Genomic DNA, 20,661 nt, shown 5'->3' on the forward strand with positions numbered 1-20,661 from the left:
GATAAACTTTGGCATAGGTATGGAAACTTGCATGGTGTTTTCTCAAGTTTATACAAGATTACAAAGTCACATGGCCATTTTGAGCACTGGGCTGCTACTGGAAGCAATGCTTCCTTCTTGTTGTTCGCTCTCCCTCTGTCTGCCGTTACTCTCACGGTCCAGAGAACTGTGACTAAGTCAGAGTCATCAAGAATAGAAGGGAAAGAATTCGAGCAACGGGGATGACTCAGGCAATGCAAGGTTCTACTGTTCCCTCCTAGCCGTATGTCACCTGAAAACATCCTATTTGTAGTTAAGATCGTTTCATAAGGACATGTATTTTTTTGTTTCCCAAAGCAAGGAGCTTGCTGGTTAACTGAAGTAGAAGTTGCTCTTGAAGTTCCCGCCAAAGATTTCTTACTTTTAGGGCGCTCATGAGGAAAACAACATCAATATCATAGAATATTTATTACAAACTACCACTTCACTGAACTCTCTTCCTATTCCTGCTTTACAAAAGAAAGTGAAGCTGGGAGAGGCTTCAATATTGCCTAACATAGGATGTTGTCTCACATTGCTGATTAAGTATTGACACCACGCGGGACAACTCCAGAGCCCAAGCTCTCAACTGACTACCTAATTAAGATTGTGCTATTTCTTAAATCAGTGCTATGATAAAAACATTCTCTCTGCCGACTTAAAATAGCATGCAAGCACTCAAAGTAGATATTTATAAAGAGCAAACATAGCAGACACTGTGAATCTATAATACTGCATTTTCTCCCATTTGAATTCCAAGAAAAAGATACTTCTCTTCGAAATGAAGAGTAGCATTTGATTTTGCTGGGGAACTGTTAAAATTATCTTGACGGTTCCAGTCATGCATAGCATAGAGATTTATGGTAAATATGTAATCTTGTTTATTTGTCACCCAAGTTGGATGACTTCCAAATGTTCCCTCTTCATAGATTTTGATTTGTTTGGATTTTTTTCAATGGCCAAATCGTCTTCCTCCTCTCCCCACCCCTCAAGAAAAAATCTAAATCACGTTTGCTCTGGTCAGGGAGTAGCAACATGCTGAAAGACAGATTTGGTTATTTAAAAATCCTACTATATTCCACTTGCATTCATGCTTTGGCGTGCTAGATGCTTACAAAAAAAAAAGAAAAGAACCAACTTGTGGCTCGCGTCCTTTTGCCCTTCGCTGCAGTGAATTCTGCCATTCCATTTTGCTGGGGAGCAAAGCATGCTTAACAGATCAAACTGTCCGAAAAAGCTGCCTGCATCCCTCATGTTTAAAAAGAGAATTTCGTTTCCTTTCCTTCACACATCAAAGACGGCACTCGGGGAGGAAATAAACCATAATTAGGCACGAGCGAGCGAGCAGACAGACCCCTTCCTTTGCCTTCGCCATCCCCGCCCCCCAGGCCCTGGCAACCATCCCGAGCGCGAGCGAGGCCGGGGCCACCGCAGCAGCTGCCGCGGGCGCGCGCCCGCTTCCCAATCTGGGCGGCGGCGAGGTCGGCCCGGGGCCGCGCTCTCCCGGGGGCGCGCTCATGCAGCGGTTTTTCTTCTCCCACAATCCAGAGGCGGCGGCGCGTGAGGGGCGGGGAGTCGGCGGAAGGATACTGGCGCGGAGGGAGCTGCGCTTCCCTTTGACGGCGGCCCGGCGGGCGCTGCTTGGGCCGCGAGGAGCGGGGTGTGATGCGGCACTGCGGTTCTGAGGCCGTTACTCCGGCTCCTCCAGAGAGGGCGGAGGAGGAGGTTGGAGCTCGACGGTGATTTTGTGCCAGGGCTTCCCGGAGGCGCGCTGAAAAGGCTGGCGGGGCTCGAGCAGCCGGAGGTTTAGAGACGCACATTCAAGCCCCCATCCCCCGGGGAGGGGAAGGGGGCTGGAGGCGAGGCGTGAGGGCGGCGGAGGAAAGGTGTCTGCTCTGGGGGAAGGGGCGAGCCCTGCCTGTCGGCGGCGAGGGGCTGCGGACCGGGGAGGAGGCTTCGCGGGTCGGAGCGGCTCCATGCCCACCGGTGGGTGGAACGTGGAGAGCGAAACGCTGAGGTCGAGCCTGGCGGCCCCTCGGAGCCCTTTCCGTGGTCTCTAACGCCGTGTTTCATTTAGCCCACATTGGGGTTAATTCATTGAGGGGCAGTTCCGCTCGCCTGGCTCCTCCAGGCGCTGGGCAACCTTGACGGGCTTTTTGTCTTGCTGCTCCAGCCCCCTTTTCCCTTTCCTCCTCCTCCAGATGCCTTTTCTCTGCCCCTCCTTGCCCGGTACCGACATTTCCAGCGCAGGCTGCTGCTCGTGGGGGCTGTTGAAGCCGCTTCTCCGGATTTCGGCTCGTTTCCCTCTGGGGTGTCTTTTGAGGAGGGAGACCCTGCCCCCTCTCTCCGATGGGGTTTTCCTGCCTTGCCAAAATGGACTTTAATTGATTTTTACTTACTTCTGTTTGAACGTTTTGAGACCTATTCCCTAGACATATTTTTTTTTTGTGGTAGTTCCTTTTTTCCCCCCCCCCAAACGAGAATCTGTAAAATGGAGAACGAAATCTTTACTCCCCTTTTGGAGCAGTTCATGACCAGTCCCTTGGTCACTTGGGTAAGTGGAATGGTCTTTATTGTATCTCTTGCTGTGTTCTTGGTGGCTGTCTACATGGAGGTGGGCGTTGATGGCCGTGTGATCCTCGTGTCGTAGGTGAAGACGTTCGGACCCCTGGCCGCAGGAACCGGGACCAGCCTGGAGGAGTATGTGGCTTTGGTGGATGGGGTGTTCCTGAACCAGGTCATGCTCCAAATGTGAGTCCTTCCTGCGTGACTCGTTTGCTTAGAGAAATCATATACACTGTGGGCTTGAGGCTAGCCCCTCCTTTTGGTGCGTTGGGTAGAAAAATCAAGGTGTTTGAAGAATCGGAGGGAGTCCATCTATCGCAAGCACAAATGTACACCTATGAAAACAGAGGAACTTTGTGATTTTTTTTTCTTTCTGACAAGCTTGTATTGTCATTTATTGTCATCAGTGCTGAGAAGCAGAGCACATAGTGCCCTGGTTGGTACGCTGCTGAAGAGAAAGAGGGAAGGAGTGAACAATTCACTGTCCTAGGGGAGAGGGAAGGCTTGACTGAAGTTATGTGCATTGGATGCAGAACCGTTTCTTGTTAACCTTTGTGTCCAAGAATACACTTACTGTTACACTCACATTTGGGGGCTAGGTTTAAGAACAGAAGAGAGATTTTGAGTCCACAGTTGGGATTGCTGAGGAGGGCTGCTGCTGTTATGATTCAGGTCTTGACTGTGGTTCTTTGCTTCATGTTTGAAGCATCATTTCAGGATGTCCTTACTTTTGAACTGTACATCGTTGGAAGTCTTAGGTAACTGGCTAGCCAATGATTAGTAGACACATCTTTGTCTCTTACAGTGCTGGGTCTATATTAATATGGTAGCTGGGTTAGGGAAATAAAAACAGCTGTGTGTATTTCACTGGTGGTACTGTAACCCTCCTCCCATTCCGGATCCTCAGTATAGTTTATCAAACTGAATTATTACAGTTGTGTTTAAGATGTTGAGTATTTAGCTTTATTCTTGAGTAGAATCTGATTACAAGAGTAGTTTGGAACTTTCCATTGAAAGACGTTCTCATCTTTTATGTAAGTGCAAAATTAGTGCATCATGAATCAGTAGTTGCTAACATCTAGACACATCTTACTCTTGCTTTGAGAATTTTTGCACAAAATATAGCCATTCTGTGTTTTAGATTTTTCTGTTTTGATGAGACTAGACATTAATTCCACAAATTTTGTTCCTGTTAGAGTTTGTGTGCTGAGAGGTTGTTTTTTTTTTTCCCCTATTTTCTATATATGCTGATTCCACTGGAAAGTATACTACTACTATACACTTTCTAAAAGTGCTGTGTTTGTATAGGCTGCCGAAGAAATGTTGATGGTACTTAAATGTATGTATGATATTTTTCTTTAAAAGATTAGTCAGTAATTATTTGTAGGCTTAGTAAATGTATTATGGCAGCTATCCCGTGAAATTGTTTATTTTTGAAATGTCCTACTATTTTCGCATATGAAATGGTAAAAATGTTTAACTTCTATTTTAGGAAGCAACACATGACAGGAAGAGTAGCCATTATTGTAGAAATTCACCTTTTTCCATACGTCTACTATTTTTTTCAGAAAATTTTGGACAGGCGTACTTACTTCTAAAAAAAAGTGCCGTTACAAAAATCTGCACTTTAGTTTTCTATTTTAATGGATTTCAAAAAACAGGATTTCTTTCCCTCCCTCCCCCCACCCACCCGAAATTGGAGTGTTTTGAGTTCTGAGTAGTTAACTAAGGTGCTAAAACAAGGATGTTGGCTTCTTTCCATTGCATATAGGTGTATTTTGAAAATACTGATGTTCCAAAATAGTAGTTGCCAGGGAGTTGTTTTTTTGGGAGGACTTGCTCCTTTCCAAGCCTCAAATTGGCTAGCGTGTTTTCAGTTCCACCTCTGTTTGAAAAAGTTGTCAGTGTCCTAATTTTGTCCTGAATGACCTATATAAATTAAAGAAGAAAAAAAATCAGAAAAAGGAAAGAATGCTCTTGCGTCTTTTAAGAATAATTTGCCGAAATAAGATCACAAGTTTATTTTAGTGAATTATTTAACTTTTAGGGCAACAAAATAAACAGTGTTTTAAAAACTGCATTTTGGCTCCTGGTGCAGTGGTTCAGTGGCTGAATCCTTACCTTGTGCACACCAAGTTCACATATGATTACCAGTTTGTGTTCTGGCTGCTCCACTTCCCATCCAGCTCCCCGCTTGTGGTCTGGGAAAGCAGTCGAGGATGGCCCAGAGCCTTGGGACCCTGCACCTATGTGGGAGACCCGGAAGAAGCTCCTGTGACTCCTGGCTTCAGATTGGCACAACTCCGGCCATTGTGGCCGCTTGGATAGTGAACCAGCAGATATAGGATCTTTTCTGTCTCTCCTCCTCCTCTGTATATCTACCATTCCAACAACAACAACAAAAAATTTTTTTAAAAAGCTGTATTTTGCTAATTTTGAAATTGCTAGGACCTTTTTTGGTTAAAGTGTGTGTGTACATATTTGAAAGACAGAGTGACAGAGAGGGACAGACTGGAATCTTTCATCTACTGGGTTCACTTCTCAAATGGCTGCAGGGGCAGGGCCGAGCCGAGTACAGGACCCTGGAGCTCTGTTCACATCTCCTGTTTGGATGGCAGGGGCACAAGTACTTGCACCTCAGCTTCTGCTCCCTTAGGCAAATTAGCAGCAAGCTGCCTCTGAAGCAGAGCAGTCAGAACCAGAGCCAGTACTACATATGGGATGTCAGTAGTAAGCATTGGCTTAACCTTTTGCCATACAGCAGATCCATTAGGATTTGCTTTACTACTTATTCAGATTATTATTATTATTATTATTTCATTGGAAAGTCACGACATATATAGAGAGGAGGAGAGATAGAGAGGAAGATCTTCTGTTCAATGATAATCACTCCCCAAGCGACCACAACAGCTGGTGCTGTGCCAATCCAAAGCCAGGAGCCAGGAGCTCTTCCGGGTCTCCCACACGGGTGCAGGATTCCAAGGCTTTGGGCCGTCCTCAGCTGCTTTCCCAGGCCACAAGCAGGGAGCTGGATGGGAAGCGGGGCTGCTAGGATTAGAACTGGCATCAATATGGAATCCTGGCGTGTTCAAGGAGAGAACTTCAGCTGCTAGGCTTGTGCCAGGCCCGAAGCATCTGTCTTTAAGTAATTTCTAGATTATTTTTGCTTACAATTTTGTGATTAAGAATCATTTCTTTTTTTAAAAAAGTTTGTTTATTTGAAAGGCAGAATTACAGAAAAGGAGTGAATCTGCTGATTCACTCCCCAAATGGCCACAATGGCTGGGGCTGGTATGGTCTGAAGGCTGGAGCTTCTTTAGGATCTCCCACGTGGGTGCAAGAGGCCGAGGCTTGTAGCATGCTTTGGCTACTTTCCCAGGCTGTTAGCAGGGATCTGGATCAGATGTGGACCTGTGCAAAGGATTGATTTCTTTTAGGGACTGGCACGTGCAAGGCAAGGACTTTAGTCACTAGGCTGCTGTACCAGGCACTATGAACTCTTTTTAAGTGAAACTGTGGTACTTGGAGTGTGTTGAGGTTCATGGATTTGAGTCTTTTTTTTTTTCCGTCAAATTTGGAAATTTTCCAGCAGTTATTTATTCAAATATGTTTGCGTATATTCAGTCTCTCATTCCCTTTTTTACCTTTCAGAAATCTGATTAGACTGCTTGATTTTTTTTTTTAGATTTATTTATTTGAAAGGCAAAGAAATTGGGCCCGGCACGGTGGCGCAAGTGGTTAAAGGTCCTCGCCTTGCACGCCCGGGATCCCATATGGGCGCCGGTTCTAATCCCGGCAGCCCCGCTTCCCTTCCAGCTCCCTGCCTGTGGCCTGGGAAAGCAGTTGAGGACGGCCCAAAGCTTTGGGAACCTGCACCCGTGTGGGAGACCCGGAAGAGGCTCCTGGCTTCGGATCGGCATAGCATCGGCCATTGTGCTCACTTGGGGAGTGAATCATCGGACAGAAGATCTTTCTCTCTGTCTCTCCTCTCTGTATATCCGCCTTTCCAATAAAAAAAATAATAAAAATAAATCTTAAAAAAAAAAGTGTTTTTAAAAAAAAAAAGAAAGGCAAAGAAATAGAGGAGAGAAAGGGAGTTCCTGATACTGCCTTAAAACTTGCTCAAGTTTGTTTTTCCCTTTTCTTGTTTGTTTTGAGTAGTCTAGTGGGATGTCTCCCAAAGTTTGTTCATCTTTTATTTTGTGATATCAGATCTTCTTCTCTCTCTTTTTTTTTTGTTAAAAAGGTTTATTTATTTTATTGGAAAGTCAGATTTATGGAGAGAAGGAGATACAAAGAGGAAGATCTTCTATCACTGGTTCACTCGTTAAGTGGATGCAGTGGTTGGAGTTGAGCCGATCCGAAGCCTGGAGCCCGGAGCTTCTTCCAACTCTTCCATATGGGTGCATGGTCCCAAGACTTTGGGCCATCCTCGACTGCTTTCCCAGACCACTGGGAACTGGATGGAAAGTGGGGCATCAGAGAAGGAACCGGTGCCCATATGGGATCCCGGTACATGTAAGGTGAGGACGTTAGCCACTAGGCTATCATGCTGGGCCCTCTAATCTACTTTTGATCCCATCCATCATATTTTTCATTTCTGATGTAGTAATTGAACTTTCTGTGTCTTCCATGTTTAAAGTTCTTGTGCTCTTTTTCTAATTTATTGGACATAGAGACTGTAGGTACAACTGGGTTGATGTGCATGTCAGTAATTCAGTCACTTCATATTTGGACATCATTATAGAGTGTTCTTACTTTCTACTTGATACCAGATCATTGAACTTTTACCTTGTCTTTGTGTGCTGGATATTTTTCTGTTCCATTAAACAAGATTTTGAGCTTTATTCTGGGATTCAGCTTAGTTACTTGGAAACAGTTGATCTTTTTTTGGCTGATAGTTCAGGCAATAATCTGGCAAAACCCTCTGCGTGCCCAGCTGGTGGCCAAGGTAACTGGTGGTGTTCTCCCTGATCCTTTTTGGTGGTCTTTTCCTTATGCTGGGGTGGCTCTACCACAAGTGCACATTAATACGCACTTAGCTGAACATTTAAGAGCTAGCCTTGACCGATCTCTGTGCAGCTTTCTTCTCTCAGTTCCTCTGTCTTCTGTATGTTATCCGTCTGTTTCTAGTCTCAGTTCCATCTCCTCGACATAGATCACATTGTGCTGCCTGGCTTTCCCCTTTGTTCTGTGGTCTGGGGACTCTTTACGGCAGTGAGCTGGGAGTGATTCTTGGAATCTAGGTTGTTGCCCATCTGTCAGAGATCAGTGACCTTGGCTGTCTGATGTTCAGTACCCTGAAAAACATTTTGTTTTATACTTCCAGAGGTATTTTGTTTTCTCGAGTTTTTTCAGGAAAGACACTAAATTTTGTTCTTGTTAGTACTCCAACTTGACTGGAATTAGAAATATGTCTATATATATAATATATATATACACACACATACATACATACATATATATGTTCATATATATATGATAGATTGTTTGAAAGGCAAACTGAAAGAGAGGAAGGAGATAGATTTTCTGCTTGCTGGTTCACTCCTAAAATAGCTGCAACAGCCACAAAGGAGACCTGGAAGAAGCACCAGGCTCTTGCTTGGGCTTGGCTCTGGTCATTGCAGCCATTTGTGGAGGGAATCATATAGGGGAGTCAGGTTAGTTAAAAATGAATAGAAGTATTGTCATGTAGAGTTGATAGCTTATTTAAGGTTTTGAAGCAACATATGTATAGCGAGCCAGTCAGCATGTGGGTAACCTGTAATGTTTAGCTGCTCAAAAACTGACAAAAGTTCTATAGGTTTTATTCAGAAGGTGGGAGGATTAAGAGTAGAAGAGATGAAGGAGTGAAGAGTTTGGAAAGAATAGGTTAAGGTCAAAGAGAACTAGTAGAATTTGAGGTTTCTGGAGATTGTAATTCTGAACGTTACTTAAGGCCATAATTCATTGCTGAGAAGGAACTTCCTTCCTTATTAATAAGCTGTGATCTCTTGATTATTTTAAAAGTGAAAATTATAATTTTGAGTTCAAATAGAAAGTTGGTCTTTGCCATTGTAATAACAATTCAAACAACAGAGATAGAGAATCCACGCTCCAGGCCCGACATGATAGCGTAGTGGTTGGAGGAGGCCTTGCCTTGAACATGCTGGGATCCCATGTGGGCGCTGGTTCTAATCCTGGAAGTGCCACTTCCCATCTAGCTCTCTGCTTGTGGCCTGGGAAAGTAGTTGAGGATGGCCCGGAGCATTGGGACTCTGCACCCACATGGGAGACCTGGAAGGAAGTTCCTGTTTCCTGGCTCCGGATTGGCACAACACCGGCCATTGTGGTCACTTGGGAAGTGAATCATTGGACAGAAGATCTTTCTCTCTGTCTCTTCTCCTCTCTGTACATCTGCCTTTCCAATAAAAATAAATAAATCTTAAAAAAGAAAGATGCAGGCTCCTATCTGCTAGTTTTCTTACCTAACACAACAGTGGTAGAGGCTGGGCCAGGCTGAAGCTGGGAGCCACGAAGTCAACCCAAATCTCCCACTTGGGAGGCAAGAACCCAGCTGCCTGAGTCACCTGTTGAAGAATAATTTATTACTAAGAAAAAATTAATAGTTGTCTTTAAATTTTATATAACCATAATCCTTATTTTAATAATAAAAACAGGATTTGGGAAATATTTAAGTGCTTTTTAGGAATTTTTTTTTAATGTGTTATGTTCTTTCTAGTAAAGACTAGGAAAAAAATTGAGCTTTGGGTCTTTATTGTTGATTAAGATCTATGTTACTACAAAGTAACTGGAGGATGAGAAGTAATGGAGGAAGACCAATGGAGAGATGATATCCTTATACATGTTTACCAAGATTGGTTTAGGAAAGTGAGCTCCATTAAAGTCCCAGGTAATGCAAGTGTTCAGAAAAAAAAGATGTTGAACTTTGCCTTGTTTAAAAGTTACTTTAAACGATGTGTCAAGGGCCCAGCGTGGTGGCGCAAGTGGTTAGGGTCCTCGCCTTGCACGCCCAGGATCCCATGTGGGTGCCAGTTCTATCCCGGCAGCCCCGCTTCCCTTCCAGTTCATAATGCTTCAAAATTACGTCTCATTTTTATTAATTTTGAGTGTATTGGTTATGCAAATATATTTTGATTAAGACAAATTGGTATTGAGTGGTGAGTGATCTCAAGCATGTATTTGAAAAAAAATCTCTATGAGAAATTTTTGCCCTTTTCTTACGAGTGGTGTGTCTGTGTTTATTAGTGAGTTAGATTTGACCTCTGGAAGTATAAAAGTTAGGAAACCTCAAGGTGGAGAAAGTTAGATTTGAATCAAACCTTACAGACTGATACCATTGATGAGGAGAGGAGGATTTCTAGGCTCGGGAGGCATCTTGAGGAAAAACCATAGTGAATATATTATTGGGAGATGAAATGAGACTAGTTTTAGTAGAGGATCCAAGCCAGGTAGTAGTATAATATAAAGGTGCATAAATGTGAGTGAACTATATAGATTATGGGAGATGTGAATTTAATATTATTTAAATTGGGTATCACAGAAACTGGAGAGCCACCTATAACTCCTTGTTTGGAGATCAAAGTGTTACTTTAGGAAAATCTCTTCTGTATCGTTTTAGAGTTAATTTGTTCATTTATATTTAACAAGCATTAGTTGTGCACTGTTGTAAGTAGTGTGATTACATCAGTGAGCCAGTGCAGTTGAAATTCTAAGAGTGCTTGGAGCAAGTGTGGGAAATAGGCAGAGACAATTGTAAAGGATGGCTCAATGGTGGTAGATGACATTAAGTCTACCTGGGAAAGTACTGCATCACAGTGAGCTATCTGACTGGAGGAGGAGCAAACAAGTGGGCTTACAAAATAATTGATAGAATTCTAAAAAGAGTGAAAGATGATGGCAGAATTAAGGTTCAACATACTGACTTACTTGTGAGGATTCAAAGTTTTGTCTGTGTGAAGAGAAAGGGCAAAAAGCAATGGATAGTTCTCTGAGTTTTTCCCACCTACCATAAGCAAATTTGATTAGCTAGGAGTATACATTTTAAAAGTTCTGTATTGATTATTTGACTTTCTGAACACTCAATAATCCATCAATATTGTTGTTCACAGGTATATTCAAAATATGCTAAAATCTGGTTTTTTTTTTGTTTTGTTTTCTAAAATGAATGTACCATTTTATTAAACTGAAAGTCTTCAAAATGATGTATTTCTCTTGGACCATTTGTGGACCATACCACAGTTTATTTAACTTCTTTACTAACAATTCCTTACCTTTTTGTGTGTGTATTCTTATTGATCCACGCAAGTAACTAACTGAACCTTGGCTCACTTTGGGATTTCTTGGGTCTGTGTAACTGCTGAATCTGGAAGAGACAATTCCCTAGAATACTAATTAAAGCGAGTGAAATAAACCTCTGTGGCCCTGTCTATTTAAAGATAGGGAATAAAGGTTCCACCATAGATCAGTACAGCCCATTGGTTCTGTTGGTTTTTTATATTTTCATGCTGGTCATGTGGTTGACCACTACATAAATAACTGTTACTTGACTTTATAAATGTACTGATTTGTGTCATATTAAGTCCTTAGACCTTTATACCAAGAACAGAAATTGAATTACCTGATACTGTGGTGTTTACAATGACATCAGCAGAACCTAGTCACTAGTGACATTCAATGTTGACTATCAGGTCAAAATTCTTTTCATCATACTGCATGTTATTATGGCAGATGTTTGACATAGCGTTTCTGATTCCCACTCCCCATAGTGGAGTTGCTGGGTTCAGTAGCTGGGCAGTGATGTTGCTTCTCCTCATGTGTTCATGACAACCGTGGGCGAGATCTGAACTTAGTTCCCAGAGCAGATGGGCGTCAGCCAGAACATGGGAGTGCTCTTGTGCTCACTTCCCCTTTGGGTCTGTCTATCCTTTCCTAGCTCTCTGCAAGTGAGTAGATAGGATATTTTAAAATATCATTACCTTTTTTTTTTTCTTTTTAAACCTGTGCTACACAAGTAGTGATGATAGTCAAAAGCAAAGATGGTAAAAGTGTTGACATGTTGGTATGTTTTAGAGAATTGTACAGAATTGGATTAGTAATTATTCTTTACATTGTGTACTTGCAGCAAAAATAATCAGTCTGTTCAGCTTCCCTTTCAAATGTCCTTGAAAAAGCAGTAAAAGCCACTTGATCCTTGAATGTATGTCTTTTTAATTTCTGTGGAACAAGTTGGGAGGAGTGTAAGACAGTTTTGCTGCATAATGAAGTGTGATGATTTATCTCAGAGAAAAGTACTCACATGATTTTTTGAGTTGTGGGCTGAACAAAGTTCTTACTTTGTGTAACATCATTCTAACCTGAAATAACAAATAACTTATAAACTGTGGCCATTCAGACTTGATATTGGGCAAAAATTGTTTCAGAAATAAAGTGAGCCTGAAGGAAAACAGCGGATTTTATTTTTGTGAGTGACAATATTTTACTCATACAGTGCATGATCTTGGCAGTTTCTCAGTGTTTAAAGACTATGGATGAAATTGGAAGTAATACTAATCAATGTTATTTTCTTTATGTTTATTATTATGCCAACATTTAAAGATTTATGTAATTCAGCAAATGAGTATTTTCCAAATGACCAGTGTATAATGTTAAGAAGTCATGCCATTTGTATTAAAAGATGAATTCAACTTGTCACAGCAGTGAATTTTAATGTTAAACAATAGGAAAAGTTTATTGAGACAGTTTTACAATCCACATTTTAACTAACCTTGAAGAAAGTTACCATACTAAATTTTGGAAGTATCAAAAAAATACCAATAATAATCTGAAAAGGCTGTTAAAATACTCTTTCTTTTTTTTTTTTTTTGATTTTGTGTTTTTGTAAAGTGAGGTTTTCTTGTACTTCAAGTCATACAATATATAGAAACATACGTAATGCAGAGTAGGTCTAAGAATCCAGTTGTCTTTTTTTTTTTCCAAAGATTTTTTTTTATTGGAAAGTCACATTTACAGAGAGAAGCAGAAAGAGCTTCCATTCTCTGGTTCACCCTCCCTGTAGCCACAGTGTCTGGAGGAGCTGAGCTGATGTGAAGCCAGGAGCTTCTTCCAGGTCCCCTATGTAGGTGCAGAGTTCCAAGGCTTTGGGCCATTCTCCACTGCTTTACCAGGCCACAAGCAGGGAGCTGAATGGGAAGTGGAGCAGCTGCAACAAGAACTGGGGAGGATTAATCAGTTGAACCATTGTGCCAGGTCCCAGTTGTCCCGTAATAAGGCAAACATTGAAGAATTTTTACAATGATGTAAATGAATATTGCTCCCCAGTAAATATTCTCCTGTTTTGGAGAAGATAGATATCATGAAAATGTTTTTTGTGTCAACATACTGTAGGTTGTTATTTCTTTATATTAACGATTTTTTAAATTTAATTTTTATATCTAATATAGTAAATATGCAAGTATTGCCCATATGAATAAATGAGTCTCAGGAGCACATGAGACAGGGTAGCAGTGGTATTTTGCATAATGGGTTAAGTTACCACCTACAATGCCAGCATTCTATACGGGTACCTGTTTAAATGCCTGCTGCCCTACTTTCTGTCTAGCTCCCTGCTAATGGCCTGGGAAGATAGTGGTAGATGACCCAAGTGCTTTGGCTGCTGTACCCATGTGGAAGATACTGAGGAAGCTCCTGGTTCCTGGCTTTGGCCTGGGCCCACCCTGACCCACCCACCCTTCCTTCCTTTGCTTCATTTTTCCTTCCTTCCTTTTTCCTTTATTGACTGGAGAATGTTCATCTCTTTACCTGAAGGAAGCACTTTATTATTTGTTTCTTAGTTTTTATTTTGAATCCTGTAGAGTCTGGAATTCTTCCCCTACATATTCCCACCCCCACAACTGATTTGCCCCATATTATTACAAGACTGTATTCCTTCATGAGGAGTTATGATTCCATCAGTGTGTTATTTAAGTATGCCCTGATATTGCTGGTACAGACAATGTCAGACAGTCCATCATGCCATTATCTAGGTATGTCCATCAGTTTCATCTTTGATTTGGAAGTAGGGATGCATGTTGCATTGTGTCCTTACATCTGGACATGGTAGTCTCTGTTACTCTATCACTATATGACCCTTACTTTCAAATAAGTAAATAACTTTAAAAAAGAGAGAGGCAAAAGGGATTCTGGTGTTTTAATATTTGAAGGACTTAAATTCCAAAAGAAATAAAGGGTAGGTCTTCAGCCATTTTATCCAGTTTAGAGAAAAAAATTAAATGTATCTATGTGCATATATTGGATTTTTGTTCATTTTGCTCTGTGCTTAAAAATTTTAAATTAAAGCATTGCATTTGCTTGTAAATTCATTTATGTATTATCAACCCTATCCTGGATTAATTAAAAAGTATGAGATTTTCTTCAGCTTTTGGAAAGGTAATTTAATTTAATGTGTCTAAAATTGTAATAAATACAACAGGTCTTCAACAATTCATGGAGAAGTTATGTTATAAAAAGGCAATTTTTGTATCCCAGAAGAATTTTTGCACCCAGGTATCTTTGTTTTAATTCATTTTTCTATGAGCCTTTTGAAGCTCTCATGTATCTAAAAGGGACCAAGTCTGTAATTTCTGTGTGGTGATTTCCCTGTAACACACTTCCCTCTCGAGGAATGACTTGGAGCAGCTACTGTAAAGATTATAAAAACATTCTGTAAATACATAAAATATTGTGTTATTATGTTTTATTGCTGGCTATCATGTATAGTAATAGAGCTTGTGAGGAAGTGAGAAGAGGAAGAAATTAGGTTGAAGGAATTAAAAAAAAAAAAGAAAACCACTTATTTCCCTAATTATACTCAAGACTGAGATACCTTAGTTTGTGGATATCTCTTAATGGTAATGATATCTACCCAGCTAATTATTTTTCATAAAGTAAAAGTTCAGGTTTAATGTAAATTTGAAATTATATACATAAATTAGCCATTTCCAGTGTATCATAGTGATTTTCAAATGTTGTGTAGTTATATTGCAATATAAAATACCTCAAGAATTAAAAAGTATATACAGGGAGTTTTAAGTTACTGTGGCATGATCAAAACCTTGAGCCTAAGTAGCAGAAGCACTGAGGATGCTTAGCCAATGTCAGTTAAGCGTTGTTACAGAGCAGATGGTCCAAGAGGACCCGTGGCAGTTTTGCAGTTGTGATGGAAGATCAAAAAGCCATTAAAAGTATCAGATTCCTGTTTCTCAAACATATTAGTCAATGAATAAATAAAGACATGATCTTTAATCATACTAGGACCCAGTGTTTAGAGTATTAGTGTTACAGAATTGCTGGCTTTTCCCTCAACTTCTAATTTAAAATTTTTTGTGTATAATGGTAGGTAATACTATTATCTATGTATTATTGTAACTGGAATTAATGCGGCTTGTCATAAGTAGGCCACTTATAAATGCAATTGCTTGAGGGTCTTTTTCTGCCTTGTTGCATTTAACTTCTGGTTGGACAAATTTGAACTATATTGCTAGACCATTTGCCAGTAGTGTTTTCATTTTCCATCCTATAAAAAGTGATTGATTTGAGATTGTATTGTCTCAAAAGCAGCTGTGTTTGATGAGAATGGTTCTTGCTCACACTTACATGTAGCTCATCTCTTATTTTAGAAAAAGGCCTTTCCAGAAATACATTCTTTAAAGAAAACTATATGCTTTTAAAAAGTGCTGATCAAAATGTCATTGTTTTTGAGTGTTTGGAACTTTAAAAGTTTATGTAGTAAACAGAATGAGAAGCAGAATGTGTATAAAATAGGCCACAGTTTCTTAAGTTTCTATGCTGTGATTTTCATAATATTAACAATGCTTAAAATACGCACAGGAATGTATTTTTTGCCTTTACAGAGGATGTAGCCTTTTCACATAAGAATTTTTATTGTTTTGTTTTCTGTGGCTTATGCTTAAATTTCCTGCATGTCTTTTGGCTGTGAATCCCTAATATCAGACTGCACATCTTGTTTGGCTTCATTAAATATGCTTCAGTGAGGTGAAAGACACAATTACAAATTTTTTTTCCTAGAAGTAAAGAGAATGGACAGATTTAATGAAGCAAAAATGTGCTGTGAGTTTAAAAGAATTAGTAAAAATAGTAATCCTCATTCTGTCACATCTCAATTAATTTCTACAGAGTAAAACTTTTAGTTTGTGGGTTTTTTTGTTTTGTTTTTGTTAATTAACTACATAATATAGTGATAATATGCCTATCCTGGCATTTCTTTTTTTTTTTATTTTACTTTTATTATTATTATCATTTTATGATACAGTTCCATAGGCCCTGGGATTTCCCTTATCCCTTCCCCAATTTCTGCACCCTCACTGAGTTCCCTTATATCATTTCTATAGTATAGTTCTTGTCCCCATGTGTTTTCAAGTCTTCTTAGGTGTTTTGACTTATTGGTCTCTAACTTCATTCCATTATGGTCTGAGAAGACGTGTGGTATAATTTTGATTTTTTAAATTTGCTGAGGCTTGTTTTGTGGCCTATAACATGGTCAATTCTGGAGAAGGTTCCATGCACTGGTGAAAACAAAGTTTATTTTCTCTCTGAAGGATGAAAGGTTCAGTAGATATCAACTAAGTCCATTTGCTCTAGAGTTTGGGTGAATTCTGTTGTTTCTTTGCTGAGTTTCTGTTTTTTGATCTGTCCATTCATTTTAAAGGAGTATTAAAAGGTCACCCATTATGATTGTATTGGAATTTATTTCTCTCTGTAAGTCCATTAATGTTTGTTTCACGTAGTCAGGTGCCTTGGCATTTGGCACATATATATTTATTATGCTGATCTCTTCTTGCTGAATGGATCCCTTGATCATTAAATGTATCCTTCTTCATCTCTTAATGTTTTTCACATCAATGTCTATTATCATCTGATATAAGAATGGCTACCCCTGTATGTTTTCCTTTCCATTTGCTTGGAATATCTTTTTCCATCCTTTCATTTTCAGTTTCCTCTGATCTTTGTTAGTAAGATGTGTCTCCTGTAAGCAGCAGATAGGTGGATTTTGTCTTTTGATCTATGCTCTAATCTATGGCATTTGGTTGATGAATCTAAACCATTTGCATTCAATGTTAATACGGATAGATGGCAGTTTGGTTCTTTCATTTTAATAATGTGGTGTTCTTTGGTTGAGTTTTTTGTTGGCCTTTTAGTGGGATGTTCTCCACATTTGCCTTTGGTTTTGGTAGCTGCTATTTTTTTCCTGTTTCACTAGAAACATCTTTGAGTATTAGCTGTAGGGCAGGTTCTTTATTGTGGAAGAATTTCATTTTCAAAGACAAAGGGGAGTTTTGTAGGATACGTTATTCTAAACTGAAAATTTTTCCCTTTTAGAGTCTAGAATATGTTACTCCGTTCTCTCCTGGCCTGTAGTGTTTCCTCTGAGAGGTCAGCTGTAAGTTTGACTGTGGTTCCTCTAAAGGTCACTTGATTTTTTTCACATGCACATTTAAGGATTTTTTTTTTCTCTTAAGCTCAACGGAGGAGAGCTCAATTATCTTGTGTCTTGGTGAAGGTCGCTTTTTGTCAACCCTGTTGGGAGTCCTGTGCTCCTCCCGTATGCTGTTTCCCAGTTCTTTCTCTAGATTAGGGAAATTTTTGCGTAATATTTTATTGAATACATCTTTAATCCCAGTTGCTGTTTCTGCACCTTCTGGAAATCCTGTAATTCTTATGTTGGGCCTTTTAATTGTATCTTTTAGTTCTAGGATACTTTTTTTTAGCTTGGCCAGCTCTGCTTCCAGCTTTTTTGTTTGATTCCCCCTTGTGACAAGAAATATCTTCCAGTTCTGATATTCTTTCTTCTGCTTCATTCATTTTATTTTGTAGACTCTCCACTGTACTTTTTATTTGTTCCACTTATTCTTAACTTCTGAAATGTCAGCTTTCATTTGATTCATTTCCTGTGTAACAAATTCTTTAAATTCTTTGAACTCTTGTATTTTGTGCTTCTTATTGTTGGTCAGAAGCTTTATAATAAGTTTTCTGAATTCTGTGTCCCCCACTTTTTCAATGTCTTCCTCAGTTATCTCTGAGGTTGGCAGAGGCTTTTGTTGTTTTACTGGAGAGTCTTTGGTAACATCCATTATGCTTCTGTCTCTTCTTTTTAACTTTTCACATTGCAATCCTGTTTGGTGTATTTTTCTCCTTAGTGCAGATTTCTAAGATATATTACCTGCAAAACTACAAATCAGTTTTTATGTTCAATCAGTGTTCTGGGTTAGGAAGATGCCAGCTGTTCCAGATAACTGGTTTATAGGCAGCACTGATCTTTTCTAAATACACACAAGATGGCGCCCGGCAGAGCACTGCTGGAGAGCTGGGGCTGTTGGTTTTCCTATCCAGGGACCACACAGATCCTGCAGGATGCGGAGCTGGCGCTGTCCCCCCATGGGATCAGCTGGGTGTGACTATCTGGAAATGCACCCATTCCGGTGTTTGATCCCTGTGCTGTTGGATCAGACCTACCACCAGTCTGCCCTGCGGAGTCTGCAGCTCCCTTTCTGTTCTTTGGTGGGCTAAAGTAATTCCGCGGGATTGGCCAGTCCCAGCCTGCCTTCAGCTCCTGAACTCCCCATGTGAACCCAAGCTCCCACCTGGATTCTGCAGGGGCTGATCTGTGGCCACTGCTGGATCCCTGGTTTTCACTGGAGTCCGGATCATAGCTCACTGGTGGCTGGTGGGTTTTCTGTTCCCTGTAACACTGCTCCACTGCCATTGCCTCTTCCCTGTGTCCAGGGGTTCTCCAGGTACCTCCCTGTTGACTTCCTGACCCCTATCTTTTTCTGTAATCTGTGTTCTTTACCCTAATGATTGATTCTCTGTTATCTCAAACATGTCTGTATCCTTTGCCGCCATCTTGATTCTCCCTGACATTTCTTAATTCATTCCTTTGGGCATTATTAGTTGATTTCTTGATAATTTACGCAACTTAGCTTTTTGTATTTCATTTATGTTTCTTTTTATTCTGTTCAGATTGTTATCTTGTATAGTTATTTATTAACTAGTGTTTGTACTATTGCAGCTGTTACAAAGCCCAATAGTGTTTTTCTTAAAGTTATTAATTGATTTGCATAACTTTCTGTAAATTCATCCTTAAATTTTCAGTTATTTTTCATGGGCATGAAACAAAGGACCTTTCTGGTAATTTCACCTGAGAAGTTTCTCTCTCATAAAAAGATGCTATCCTTGGGGTGATAGAGCTTGTTTCCCATGATTCTAGCATATGTCATATGACTGTTACTCAAATTTAGCAAGTAGTGAAAGGGAAATTGACCCTTATAGTTGAAATTTCATTGTTCTCTAAATCTGCTTCTTAGTGGTTACTTAGATCTCCAATTCCAGAAAGTTTGTGATAATAGAAAAAATGTTGTGTTATATCCAGTGGTCATAACCATGTAGGCTTTCTGGCAGATCACAGAAGCTTCAAATGTACTCATTTCAAAGTTGGGTTTTTTTTTTTTTTTTTTTTTTTTTTTTTTTTTTTTACACAGGGTAGTGCAGTTTTACAGAATATAGAAAACTTCATCCCTATTTTTCTTTTTTAAAAGTTTTTTTTCTTGGAAAGTCTGATTTATACAGAGGAGATACTGAGAGAAAGATCTTCAGTCTGCTGGTTCACTTCCCAAGTATCAGCAGTGGCTAGAGCTGAGCCAATTTGAAGCCAGGAACCAGAAGCTTCTTCAGGTCTCCCATGTTGGTGCAGGGTCACAAGGCTTTGGGCCATCTTCTAGTGCTGTCTCAGGCCACAAGCAGGGAGCTAGGTAGGAAGTGAAGCAGCCGGGATGCAAACTGGTGCCCACATGGGATCCTGGTGCATGCAAGGCAAGGACTTCAGCCACTAGGCTAATGCACTAGGTCCTGTCCCTATCTCTTTATGATCTCCATTGAAATACTTTTCTTGCAGCCTTTTGAAAGACTAGCTTAAGTTCTGTTTAAAAATTTTCCTTGGATTTCTGAAAGAATTCAACTAATGTTACTGATTTATGAAAATTAAACAATTCCCTCTATTAATGTTCAAAAGCATTTTAACTAATGGGAGCGGGAAGAAGGCAGGGAAGACAGGAATGGATCCTCTTCGGTTTGATTACTTACTGTGAAGACAGATTTGGGAATATACTCAGTGAGATGAAAGAGTGCTTTATTGTACATATGGGTTTATAAATAATATTGCTGAAATCTTTTCTAACATTCTTTTTTTTCTAATTGATTTCAGTGAGAGAACAGGTTAAAACAGAATGAAGGAGAGAACTCTAGAATGTTAATAAGATTGCTAGTGTGAATTATAATTTTGTGACTTATGGCAGAATTAGATACCTCGAAGTCATTTTTTAGATCTACATGTTAATATATAAATTAGTTACAGGATGGGGGAGAGGTGTGTATGGATATTTAAACAGAAATAAAAAGATAGAAGAAGGCTAGAGAGGAAAGGTATTTACTCCATGTGATTGCAGATCAATTTTACGTGATTTGATATCAGTACTTCTGTTAGTAGGAACATTGTTATTCTCTTCTCCTGGTGACAGTAGATTATCTAAACCAAGTCTTTACACGTTGAATAATATGACCAATACAATTGGTACTCAATGAGTAATTTGCTAAAAAGGGACCAGAGTTGCTTACATGAGGTTTTTCTCTTCCATTTTCAATTTTTATAGCAGAACTTCCTTACCATGCTAGTTTTTAAATTAATTTTTGAAGATTTATTTATTTTTGTTTGAAAGGCAGATTTGCAGAGAGGAGAGACAGAGATAGAAAGAGCAATCTTCCATCTGCTGGTTCAGTCTCCAGATCACACAGTGGCCAGAGCTGGGCCCATCTGAAGCCAGGAGCCAGGAGCTAGGAGCTCCTTCCAGATCTCCCACATGGGTGTAGGGGACCAAACACTTGAATCATCTTTTACAGCTACATTTTCTCTCTTTTTTTCTTTCTTTCTCTTTTTTTTCTCTCTTTTCTCCTCTCTCTCCCTTCCTCCCTTTCTCCTTCCATCTGTTCCTATCTTTTTATTATTATCATTATTTTTTTTTTAGAAAG

General features: G+C 39.9%; 1 protein-coding gene across 11 annotated transcripts in view; it reads left to right on the forward strand.

Annotated features, from left to right (window-relative positions):
- Positions 1–1,710: 1,710 nt before the first annotated feature.
- Positions 1,711–20,661, forward strand: part of CCDC88A (coiled-coil domain containing 88A) — a 132,329-nt gene continuing 113,378 nt past the window's right edge. For all 11 annotated transcript variants that reach the window (XM_040993443.1, XM_040993444.1, XM_040993447.1 and 8 more), the window contains exons 1-2: positions 1,711–2,572; positions 2,669–2,769. In XM_040993443.1, coding sequence (XP_040849377.1) covers positions 2,510–2,572; positions 2,669–2,769 — 164 coding nt within the window. In that variant the 5' untranslated portion in view covers positions 1,711–2,509. The remainder of the gene's footprint in view (positions 2,573–2,668; positions 2,770–20,661) is intronic.

This window comes from Ochotona curzoniae, unplaced genomic scaffold (genome assembly GCF_017591425.1).
Source record: "Ochotona curzoniae isolate NIBS_2020 unplaced genomic scaffold, NIBS_Ocur_1.0 contig_883, whole genome shotgun sequence".
NCBI classification, from domain to species: domain Eukaryota; kingdom Metazoa; phylum Chordata; class Mammalia; order Lagomorpha; family Ochotonidae; genus Ochotona; species Ochotona curzoniae.